General features: G+C 54.7%; 1 protein-coding gene across 2 annotated transcripts in view; it reads right to left on the bottom strand.

Moving 5' to 3' along the window:
- The window catches only part of Zmat5 (zinc finger matrin-type 5), a 39,261-nt gene that overhangs the window by 1,297 nt on the left and 25,765 nt on the right, over positions 1-12,199 (bottom strand). For both annotated transcript variants that reach the window (XM_032916273.1, XM_032916274.1), the window contains exons 3-5: positions 7,738-7,800; positions 6,029-6,109; positions 3,782-3,893 (exon numbers count right to left, since the gene is read on the bottom strand). In XM_032916273.1, the coding sequence (XP_032772164.1) occupies positions 3,782-3,893; positions 6,029-6,109; positions 7,738-7,800 (256 nt within the window). The remainder of the gene's footprint in view (positions 1-3,781; positions 3,894-6,028; positions 6,110-7,737; positions 7,801-12,199) is intronic.

Here is a 12,199-nt window from a genome sequence, read left to right as displayed (position 1 = left end):
CCCCATTCTTCAGGTAAGGCTGAGCTATCAGGAAGGGGTCGGGTCGGTCATGTCCAAAGCTTTACAAGCACACGAACCGCTGGAACAAAGAAATTCAGCAATGCACGCTGTCCCTGCCCCTTCCGGTTCCTTCCACCTCAACTTTCAGGAACGTCGGGGCAGCTCCTGACCATCTTGGATGGCAAGCAGCCAGCTCTGCCGAAAGAGCTGAGAGTCCTGGGAGGTATCTGGACATGCCAGGTCTGAGAGGTGATGGGGACCACCTAAGAGTCTGCCTGGCTTCGTCTATCCAGCCTGCCCGGAGGTCCACAGCAGAGCTGCCTAGAGTGGACGTCTTGCTGGGAGCTCTGAACGCAGCTTCCAAAACCCCCACTGAGAGGACAGGGACACCCCCTGCTCAGCTGCCTGCTGCCTGCTGGAAAGTGCAGAAAGCAGCTCCTGGAGCTGAAGTGATTTATGGTGCCAGGGGATTTTATAAGCTCCACCAGGCACAGAGAAGACTGGGTGTAGCAGAGACTCCACAGTTGCTGAAGGGAGCGCCCCAGATGTCAGCCAACCTGGGGCTTCCCATGGGGTCACAGTAATGGCGAGGCTCCCCGGGGGAGGAGTGGTCTTGGGGAGTACCTGCCCCCCTAAGCCTCAGACCCATTCTCTAAGAAGTGGCTCAGACAGTACCGCCTGCTGAGGCTGCTGACTGGAAAGGGCGTCCTTCCCAGGACCTTGCCAGGACCCTGCCTCACGGGGTCACAGGTGTGCAATGCTCTTCATGGCCTGCTCGCTCTGTGCACAAGGGCGGCAGCAGCGACCTGGCATGTCCCCAGCCCTGGTCCTTATCAGAAGGAACTAGTCTTACAGAGGTGAATGTGCAGGACATGGCGCTGGCCCAGAGAAGGGTGCCTGCGGGAGATTAAGAAGGATAAACGCACAATCAGAAGAGCCAACAATAGGAACCGTGGACAGCACCGCCTGGCCGGCCAGGGATTAGTCTGTGCGTCCTGTCCGGCTGGAGCCAGTGGCTCCCCTTCTGCAGCCGCTGTCTGCTCTTGGCTGGTTCCTCAGGGTCAAGGCTGAGGAAATGAGCTGAGCCTTTGGGAAGCCTGTGTCCCCCAGGCCAGGGTCCGTGCTGCCTAACATGTCTTCACAGTCGCCACGGTCACCATGCCCCAGGGCACTGTTTCTGCTTGTAGGCTGAGTAGGGCTCCTCCAGAAGAGGGGAGGCCAGTGTCCACGGTGACCCAAGTAAGGCTAAGAGGTAGACAGCAGGCCCTGGCCCTGAGGACTTAGCCTTGAGTCTGGGGTCTTCCTAAGAGGACACTGCAATGGCATCCAGGGGCCTCAGGAGGGGTGGCTGGGACCAAGGTACATTTCAAAACTAGTGGGCTGTGGTGTGGAGAGAGGAGCTACAAATGCTGCAGAGGACATCCACGGGCAAAGGGGATGCTGCTCCCACAGGGCTCCTCTCCAGGGTGGGGACAGAACGGGGCACAGGGATGCAGAGGCAGAGGCAAAGCTGGAGAGGCCTGTGGAGCAGAATGGGGACACATCTCAGAGTAAACACCTCTCCTGCTGGCAACCCCTCAGGGGTGGCCCAGCCTGCCCTGCCCTGACAGGAGGTCATCCTGCCTGGAGCCTCAGGAAGCAGTGCCGAGGCACGGACAGAGGAGGAGAGCGGCCCGGAACCAGGACTCAGAGTTCAAAGAGCCTAGGGGGGCACAGACACATCTTCCCCATCCAGTTAGTGCCACATCGGCTGAGACCTGGGGCTGCCGGGCCCTCCACAGTCCCGAGCGTGGCAGCAGGGCTTCCGTGTCTGGCCGAGGACACAGGTACCTGAGCGAGAAGAGCAAGCTGCAGAGCTGCACAGCAGTGTGCGGGGCTCCCTAGATGCCCAGGACCGTGTACAGGACGCACCATGATCACCAGACAGAGCCATCGTGTGGCCACCATTTGGAGCAGGGACTTGGGCTAGTCGGTCCTCCTCGGTTTCCCTGTCATCCCCCAGCGCCCACATCCACATCGAGAATGTCTGTCTGCATCCAGGCAGCCATTGCGAGCCTGCTGTCTACTTATTTGTCTCTCACTTGAGGCCTGAGACACGATCTTCCTGAACCCTTCTCACCACCCTGGGTGCCTAGGCTGTCACTTGCTCCCAGGGAAGGAGAGGCTGAGGCAGAAACGTGGAGTAAGCAGGCGATACCTCAGTTAGCAAATGGGAGCTCAGACGGGCCCTTATGGAGGGCTCAGAATGAACACCTCGTGGCTCTGACTAGCATGAACCCTCTGACACAGCAGAAGGAGCCAGTACATTCCTACACAATGAGTCCAGAAGAAAGGGGTGTCGTGTCCTGTTTAAGTTATATCTGTAGTCTCTGTGTGTGTGTATATGTGTGTGTGTGTGTGTGTGTGTGTGTGTGTGTACGTGTGTGTAATTTGTTTGTTTGTTTGCTATTTAAGATGGGTTTCTCTTAGAACTTACGCTGTAGACCAGGCCTGCCTCTGCCTCTGAGTGCTGGGATTAAAGGTGTATCCCACTGGCTGTACTTGATGTATGTATGTATGTATGTATGTATATTTTTTAAATTTTATTTGTTTTATGTACATGAGTACTCTGTTTACATGTACACCTACGTGCCAGAAGGAATCATCAGATCCCACGACAGATGGCTGTGAGCTACCATGTGGGTGCTGGGAATTGAACTCCGAACTTCTATAACAGCAGCCAGTGCTCTTAACTGCCGAGACATCTCTCCAGCCCTGTACTATATGTTGTTAAAATGGGGATACAGACACAGGGCACAGGGCTGTAGAGGAGGCTCAGAAGTTGAGAGCACTGGGTACTCTATTACAGTTGATCTGGATTTGATTTCCAGCCCCAACACAGCAGCTCAACTGTCTGTAACTCCAGGTCCCGGGCATCTGATGCCCTCTTCTGGCCTCCACAGGCACTGCATGCACATGGCACAGACAAATAGGCAGGCAGTGCCCGGAACAGTGAAGCCACTCTTTTCTGAAAGGGTAAAATACAGGGCAGGTAAATGCCATAGCAGGGGCTGGAGAAACAGCTCCGCAGGGGAAGGCGCTGCAGCCAAGACTCAAGTCTGGAACCCGCATGGGGGAGAGGGAGAATGGACTCCAGAAAGTTGTCCTCTGACTCACCTGCAAGCCACATGTGTGCACAGCTCCTCCCAAATAAATGTAAAAAATTAAATAACAATACTAATCCCTTTCCCCTGGGAGCAGAAGCTCAACATTTACCCTAAGGAGAGCCTCGAGGAAAGCTTTCATTGCACAGAATGCCTGACAGACACCCCTAGCACAGCTAAAACACTGTCCCTTGGGGCCACATCGAGACACAAGGAGTCTGAAAATCAGGAGCACTGTGTACAAGACAAGCACAGCTTTCACGCTCAGCCTTAGCCCTTCTTTGAGAGGATGTCTATTTCTGAGCATCCTGAGGCCTGGGGATGCAGGGGGATAATGACCTTGCTGTCAGCATGCGCCTGCTTCCTCTGCCATTGTCTCTGTGAGTTTCTGCTTCTACAGAGCCCTACAGGGGACAGTGAGCCAGGTACATAGGGGGCTTAGCTGCCATAGGTGGGGCCCTGACCTTTAGTCACGGCCAAGTGGGGAGTCACATCTGTTTCCAGGAAACTCAGTAGTGGGGCGTTCATGGTTGGCCCCTGGGCCTGGGCAGTTCATACAGTTGCCTCAGCTTCCCCAAAGGACAGGCAGCACCCAGAAGAAAAGGAGGGGATAACCCAGAAGAGTAGCAGGCCCATACCTGCTACTCGGGGCTGAGCTTAGCCTCTTAGCTCTCTTCTCCAGCCAGTCCTCCAGGTGGCCCTCAGGAAGCTCGGCAGTCTCCAGTGGCCATTCTCTGGCCCGCCTCTCCTCTGTGGAGGACAGAGTGACAAGAAAGGGTGAGGGACAACCCTGCTGGCCTGGATCTCACTCTTCCACAGGGCAGCAGGTGCTGGGAAAGCCCTGGGCTGATGTACTGGTCTGTCAGGAGGAAGTGGGCCAGTAGGTCAGGATCAGAGCCACCGGTCTGTCCCCTTCGTTCCACTTGCTCCCAGCTCCTCGGAGCACAATGACCGAGTGATCTAAGCCTTGCCGTACTCCCTGAAAAACAGAGGCATGCTGGCTGTCTCCAAGCCTTGGGGAGCTAGAAGCAGGACGGTGACCACAGAGCTTCACTCTCAAGAGGGGTTCAAATTGGGGATGCAGGAGGCAATGTGGATGGTAGCATGGGGTTGCACCTGCCAGGTCTCTGACCCTAGGCAAGGTGATAAGTGTCAGTTTCCTGGTTTTTCTCCTCACTGTACTAAAAAAGCCAGCAACGAGTGGAAGGAATTCATACACGCTGGGTGAGAGCTAGGGAGTCCGGCTCTGTGCAGTGTGGGATGGGTCTTCTTATTGTATGTACATGAGAACACTGTCACTATCTTCATGCAACCAGAAGAGGGCATCAGATCCCACTATAGATGGTTGTGAGCCACCATGTGTTGCTGGGAACTGAACCCAGGACCTCTGAAGAGCAGTCAGGCAGGGCTCTAAACTGCTGAGCCATCTCTCCAGCCCTGTGGGATGGGGGATGGAGGGGGTGTCTTGAACCAGCGGAGAGTAACCTGGTGGGTCCATATTGACTCAGGAGCAGGCCTTGCACCAGCACTGCACAGGCAGCCTCTCACTGTCTTCACGATTACTCCGGAGCCAAGGTTACAGGGGAGCCACTTAACTGTCAGCTGCCCCAGGTCCCATCCTAGCTTTGTTTCCACTGAGCCCTGCCACCTGCTCAAGGCCCACAGCCTGTGCTCCCTCCACTGTGAGCCAACCACTCACTCCCTGACAGACAGCACATGTGTAGCCAAGAGCTGGGGACTGTGACTGCCAGGACTCCGGCTGGCTCCAGGCCTCTCTTCTGCCCCCGGGAAGCTCCTGGAGACCCTCTGTGGTGCTGGCCTGCAGGTCGTCCAGCCTGAGCGCTGGCTCATTCTCTCCACCATCAGGTGCTCCAGGTGAGTGAGGAGCAGCCGAGGGGAGCCTCCGGGTCTGTAATGGGACTGTGCCGTGAATCCCAGTTCTCACGAAGGTCACGACAACCAGGCTGCAAGGAACCTCAGCCCAGGCAGTGTCTTCTTTCGTACCTTTTTTTTTGGGGGGGGGGGATGGGGGTGGTCTCAGGAATTCAGGCTTGAACTAGTTGTGCAGTTCAAGTTCGGGAGGACAACCTTAAACTCCAGATTTTCCTGCGTGCCGCCACCTTTCAAGTCTGAGATTGCTTGTGTCAAGCCCAGTAGGGAGGTATTTCTTGCAGCCTTTGTAGGGTACTTTTTTTTTTTTGCCTGGTGCTGAATAAGGACTCTGTGTGGCCTGACTGCAGGAGGAAGGGATGGGAGGAGGGAGGGGAGAGGAGGGGGGGGAAGGGAGGGGAGGGGAGGAAGAAGGAGAGGAGGGGGGAAGGGAGGGGAGGGGAGGAGGGAGGGAGAGGAGGGGAGGGGGAAGGAGGGGGGAGGGAGGGAGAGGAGGGGGAAGGGAGAGGAGGGGAGGGGAAGGAGGGAGGGGGGGAAGGGAGGAGGGGAGGAGGGAGGAGAGGAGGGGAGGGGAAGGAGGGGAGGGGAGGAAGAAGGGAGAGGAGGGGAAGGGAGGGGAGGGGAGGAGGGGGAGAGGAGGGGGGAGAGGAGGGGAGGGGGAAGGAGGGACGGGGAAGGGAGGGGAGGGGAAGGAGGGAGGGAGGAAGTAAGCCTGCAGGAACAACAGAGACTAGGGAGGGGTCAGAAGTGAGCAGAGGGCACACCTTCAGGGTCATGGGAAGAAGTCACACGTTTCATTTCCAAGGGACACGGCCCAGCCCTGTTCCTGACGCCCACCCAATTGGAAGGTTCAGGTTTCCCCATCAGCCTGGGCAGTCCTTGGTTTCTCACATAGTCCACGCCAGTAAGGGAGAACGTGGCGTGGCACAGAGCAAGCTCCTGCTACTCGAACCTCTCCCATGCCCTCCCCTCGACCCCGCTTCACCTCTACGTACCCTCCACCTGGATGCTCAGCTCCTGCAGATCTTGTTCTGACATGTGGGAGAATCTGCAGTTGGAGCCAAAGTCACACTGGCCTGCAATGGGAAGACAGTTACTCTCTGCTCGGGAAGGCTCTACCTCAGCTGACGGCACTGACAGGCAGGTCTCAGAGTTTTAGGGCAAGGATCTAGAGTAGCAGCCCCAGGCTGGAACAACTACAAGAAACCAGACTCTCTCTGGCCCGACTCAACACTCAGCAGCCTGGGGTGCCAGTCTGGCCCACCAAGCATCCATGAGAGCCTGGCTGAGCTTGTCAGTGCTGGGCTACACAGGCATGAGCAGGCAGGCCTTATCAGCAGTCTGTGCTCTAGGGCTAGTATCCGCGGGGCTCAAGGAGCTGCCTGTGGATTCCTGAGAGGCTCACACTTCCTCTCTCGGCCACGCTGCCGTATACGCTGCGTCCCTATCTGGCATTTTGCCAGCTCCCTTAGCTTGTACGAGCGGCTGGACTGCTCCTCAGAGACCTTGGGGGCATCTCTGCCAAGGAGAAGTCAGTGTTTGGATGGCTTCCTGTTATCAATCACGAAATCTAAAGTGTGTCTTTGGAAATTACAGACCAGTGGTGTCCTCAGCTAGGATAACTACCAGCAGCCCACACATACCAAGGCCAAGTCTGTGGGGGGGACAGGGGTCTGAGCTGCAGGCCTGGTGGCCACTTGTCAAGCAGCCCTGCCTCCGGAGGGGAGTCTGGCCATTTGCCCGGCTTCCCTAGTTCAACAGCAGAGCCTGCCCCTGTAAGCTCCTGTGTGCTGTGAGACCCGCGGTTTCCGCCTCTGCTTTGGTTGCCAGGAAGCTCGGGGCCAGTCCCTGAGAGGGGTACACAGCCCCCCTGTGTACCCACAGAACAGCACGGAGACTGGTTATTCCACAGTCACCCGACTTTCCACCCTGAACTGTGTCTGCTTCCCTTGCATACTGATACCTTTTTCTTTTTTGAAATAGATATTCTTTTTTCTAAGGATAGGGCTTGCTACATGGCTTTGACTGGGCTTTAATTCCTTTTTAGGCGGCTTGTCTGTTTGAGACAGGGTTTCTCTGTGTAGCTCTGACTTTTCTGGAACTCACTCTGTAGACTAGGCTGGCCTCGAACTCACAGCGATCTGCCTGCCTCTGCCTGCCTAGTGTTGGGATTAAAGGCGTGCACCGCCACCGCCCTGCCAGCTGCACACAGGCAGCCTGAGCTTGAACTCTTAACGCTCATGCCTTCAGCTCCCGAGTGAAGACGGGCAAGCATCGCTACACCAGCCCTGGACGCACTTTCCTATGAGCTGAGGATTAAGCCCTCAAATAACACCTAGCACACGAGCTTCTCGAGCTTCTCGCTCTGAACTTGTGATTCTAGACCTGTTCCTATCTCTGCTCTGCCTGCTGGGAAAGAGGACACAGGAGGTCAGGCTCCCTGGCTAACTTGACCTCAGCACTGTTCCCTGCCTTATGTTCCCACGGCCTCCTTATTCTAAGTGAGCCAATGATAATCTACCTCTGAGGGTCTCTCCAGGGGAGAAGACATTCCTAGAGGTGTTTCAGCTGACCAGTCAGCTAAGGCCAAGGCTACAAGTGGTTCAGGATGGTGGCAGGGACTGGAGGACACACTGCAGGGTGTCACACATACCAGACAAGATGATGCTTTTCTGTCAGGACCGGACCTGAGCAGAGCACTTACCTGTCAGCAGGAATTTCCTGCAGGGTCGCTTGTTCTGTTCATCCAATAAAATGGCAGCTGCATCTGGAAGAGAAGGCTGGATTCAGATAACTCCACGGGGGAGGTAGAGCCTTGGGGGTGTGACATCAGTGGTAACAGTCCTAAGACGAGAGTTTTCTACCCATGGAGGGGTATAAGCTAGGGTTGGCCACAGTGGTGGAGATGGTGGACAAAGGGATCCAAACTAAGTTGCCCTCCACTCTTTACACCCCCTGGGGACCAGCTAAGACCATGAAGTAGCTTTAGGCTAGAGGCTCTGGGCTGCTAGCACCACAGGCTCTCTGGGTGCCATCTTCTTAGTTCCGGCAAGCCTGTGAGAAGTCACAGAGCACACACATGTCCTGCTTTACTGCAGGCCACATGTACAATGGTGATCTATCACCTAGCGATGTCATGATGGTTCTAGTTTGTGACCGTCACACAATATGTCCTTGCTATAAATGACATGTAATATTTCAACATGAAAAACTTTTCGGAAAGTCCTGATGCACACGATTGGCTTCCTTCCTTCCTCCCCTGCTGGGGCCTAGGGTGGCTCGATGAGGGGAGGCTGTGACCCCAACCCTTCTCTTCTCCTGGAATCAGTGGGGGAGACTCAAAGCCACCCCAGCCACAGCCCTGTACGTGACTTCCCAGGAGTCATTCTGGATGCTCCTCTAACTCTGACCTGTAATTTCTTCCCTCTTTATTCTCATTGTACAGTTATGGTTTTAAAGTTGTGTGCTTCTCAGCAGGAAAGGTACCAATCAGCCAAAGCTCTGTAAGTAGGCCAGGCATGGTGGCGCACACCTCTGATGCTTGGAAAGGTGACAAGATGAGAATAAGGTCAAGGTCAGTTTAGGCCGCATAGCCAGATACTTTCTCCTTCTTCCCCCCACCCCCAACCCTTTTCTTCCTTTCTTTTTTGTTGGTTTTTCAAGGCAGGGTTTCTCTGTGTGGTACTCCTGGCTGGCCTCAAACTCAAGAGATTCCCTGACTCTGCCTCCTGAGTGCTGGGATTAAAGGTGTACACCCAGCAAGACTCTGTTTGAAAACAAACAAAAATCTGAATAAGGTAGGCAGGCCTGACCTCAGAGGCCTTTCTACCCACCCTGGACAAGAGGAAAGGTAGGCTGGACACTTGGCCATATCTTTATGGACTCTTCAGAGGCCAGGAGACCTGAGCTCGAACCCCAGGTGCACACAGCCACAGGAAGCTGCTGTCTTTCCACACTGTCTTCCCCTGTAGAGGGAAGAAAGTTCCCAGTGGCAGGGCTGGTGGTGGAAGCTTAATAGGGAAATGGGGGGGGGGCTTGAGGAGCTGGTGGCAATCCTGCTGGCACCTTAGAATCACGGGGCTTGGGCAGCCTTAGTACCCTCCATCCCAGCACTCCCAAGAGGGTACTTCCAAGCAGACAGACACAGTTGCCCCCTCTGGACAAGATGGCTGTGGGGTGCTAACAGCTCCATCCTGCAGAGGTAGGGACTGAGCCGCACAAGGACATACAGTCAGCACGCAGTAGAGGTGGCCTGCACTTTCGTGTGAGTCTAGAGCCCGCTCTTTCAGTGACAGTTCTGTGGGGACACTTCATTGCAGAGCAGCAAGTGGATATGAGGGGAGAAAGTCTCCTGGGTTGGGAGTTGGCATCAGAGAATCCATGCAGTGTGAGACCGCTAGGCTGGAGAACTAGCCATCTGTCACTGGGACTACGGACACTCATGGTCTACCTTCTAGAATTCTTCTGGGCCTAGGACCACTGAGGCTGGCTGGAGGGTTGAGCCTGGATTAGACAAGGGACCCTGAGTGGATGGCTGAGTGTGGGAGAATCCCATGCTACCCAGCCTCTGGCTGGTGTCTCTCTGCCCAACTCACTTCAGAAGCATGCGGCATTTATGAAAATGCATGGGCAATCAATCTATGCCTCTCAGGTTCTCTGTAGTCTGGATGGCCTTGAACTCATGATCCTCCTGAATCAGCCTCCAGAGGGGCCAGGATTACAGGCCTGCATCGCCAGGGGTGAGTCTCAGGTTCACTTGTATTTTTCCCTCCTAGGATAGGATCTCGCTATGAAACCCTGCTGGCTTTGGACTCACTGTGCTGCTCTGGCTAGTTCAAACTCTTTATTCTCCTGCCTCAGCTTCCCAGGTGCTAGGATTATACATGTACACATTTTCCAGTTCTGTTTTAATTCCTCCAAGGAGAGTCATTATAATCGCAAAAAATTCCCCAGTGCCTCTGAAGGACCCTGCAGCAGATCCTACTGGAGACGCCTGGCTCCTCCATTGACACGTAAAGCTCTTTGTGACCTGCAGTCTGTCAGTCCTGCAAGCTTCACCTTTCCAAATACCCAGCTGCCCCTGGGCCCATGCTTGTTTGCTCATTTAGTCCTTTGTCTCTGAAGTGTCACTTAGCATGTTCTTCCTGGGTTCCAGGCACTGTGCCAGGCTGTGGCTTTAAGTGCAGATCAAACGAGACCCTATCCTTCCTTCCAGTCCACAGCTGCACTACTGAACATGGATGGCGTGGCAGTAAGTGTCGACCCTGTCACCGACGACCTGGCCCTTCCTGAGGATGTGCAGTCTGGGTTCTGAGGTTCAGGGAATGTCCCAACGTGGGAGGACAGTGGGAGGGACAAGTCCACAGAGAGGAGATGCAGGGCAAGGGGGAAATGTCAGGAGAACACAGAAGCCAGAGCAAGCCGAGGGCTTTGCCCAAACACCTTACATAAAAGAGCGCAGGGCCCTGGAGATGGCTTAGCAGGTAAAGGTGCTTGCTGCCCAGTCTAAAGGCTTGAGTTCCACACCTAGAACCCACATGCTAGAATAAAACAGATTCTCACAAGTTGTCCACATACGCACGCACACGCACACACACACTAACACACTCATGCGCATTCACACTCACAAACACACACTCACACACACACACACACTCACACACACACATTCACACACACACGTGCGCATTCACACTCTCACACACACACGCATTCACACTCGCACACACACTCATACACACACACTCGTGTGCATTCACACTCACACACACGTGCACATTCACACACACACACACACACACACACACACACACACATAGATGCAAAGAGTAACTCATAGGACACTGAATGAAAGGAGAGCCCCGCTTCACCAGCCCTGAGTCTTCAGAGGCTGTGAGCTCAGTACTCAGTACCAGGTACTCGCTGAGCAGTGGCTGAATGACTGAGCTCATGGGACAAAGGGCCTGAGGTCAATGCTTCTGGGGACACACAGACGTCGTTCCTGCTTCAGATACCATTCTGTACTAGTCACCATGGGACTACTGCCCTCCTTCCCCTACTGTTATGTCTGTTTTACATACAACAAAATTAGGCTCACGTTGTCAGCGGCTGACGGGCAGCTGGTCTTCAGGGTCTGGGCCTGTCCTAACCATGTTTGTTGGTTGGCTCGTGGATTTGTCTGAAGGGACAGAATAGTGCTGAGTGAAGCCTCAGCTCGAGGTGACACACACAGCACCTCTCAGGGTTAAGCAAGGGGACACTACTCAAGGGAGGCCTCCTGAGGAAGTTGCGAGAGCTCATGTGCCAGCTCGGCCACCCACAGAGACCCTGGATGCTCTATATTTAGGGTCATCATCTATAAGTGGGGGTCCTGGCCACCAGCCTTCCTCACAGAGCTGCTGAAAGGACAGCGTGGCTAATGATGTAGAGTCCTGAGGAGGGTGCTCATGGCGTCGCCTTTTCACCTTTCTGTAAGGACTATGAAGACCTCTGCTGCTCAGCCCTGAACACAGGACCTGGGACTGGGAGCTAATGCCAAGATGATTTTGGCCAAGTTGATGCCAGACCAGTTTCCTCTGGATCTGGAAGACAGGAGGACTTGCCTGATGCCAGGTTTCTGAGGAGCCCGCTGATCTGGAATTGCCACCCTACCTCCACTCTCAGGCTCTGAGCCCACAACTGGCTGGTGGGCCACGCTCCTCTGCCAAGTCTCTGAGCCTCACCTGAAGCAGGGGAGATTTCAAGATGCCATCGCTGGTCTGCACAGTGAGTTCCAGGAGAGCCAGGCTACAGAGTGAAACTCTGTCTTCAAAACAAACAACCATGGCTGGTCCCAACCCCTACCCTGAAACCTGCATCTGAGGGTCAGTGTTGTTCCGATTGAGATGAGGTCTTGCAGTAAACCTAGGCTGGCTTCAAACTCCTGGATGTGTCAGGCTTAGTGACTCATGCCAGTTCTACTACACTTAAGAGGCTAAGGCAGGAGAATTGCTGCAGGTCAAGGGCAGCCTGGGCTACATAGTGAGTTCCAGGTTACCCTGTGCTGGAGTGATCCTGTTTAAAAGGACAAAACAAAAACCTGCTGGCCTCAAGCGGTCCTCTCGCCTCAGTAACACCTCCAAGCTACTCAGCCTCACTACCAGTTTCCTTTTAAGGTATAGATAATC

The sequence above is a fragment of the Rattus rattus genome, chromosome 11 (assembly GCF_011064425.1).
Source record: "Rattus rattus isolate New Zealand chromosome 11, Rrattus_CSIRO_v1, whole genome shotgun sequence".
NCBI classification, from domain to species: Eukaryota; Metazoa; Chordata; class Mammalia; order Rodentia; family Muridae; genus Rattus; species Rattus rattus.
Note: the sequence above shows the minus strand (reverse complement) of the source record. Positions and strands in the feature narration are given on the sequence as shown.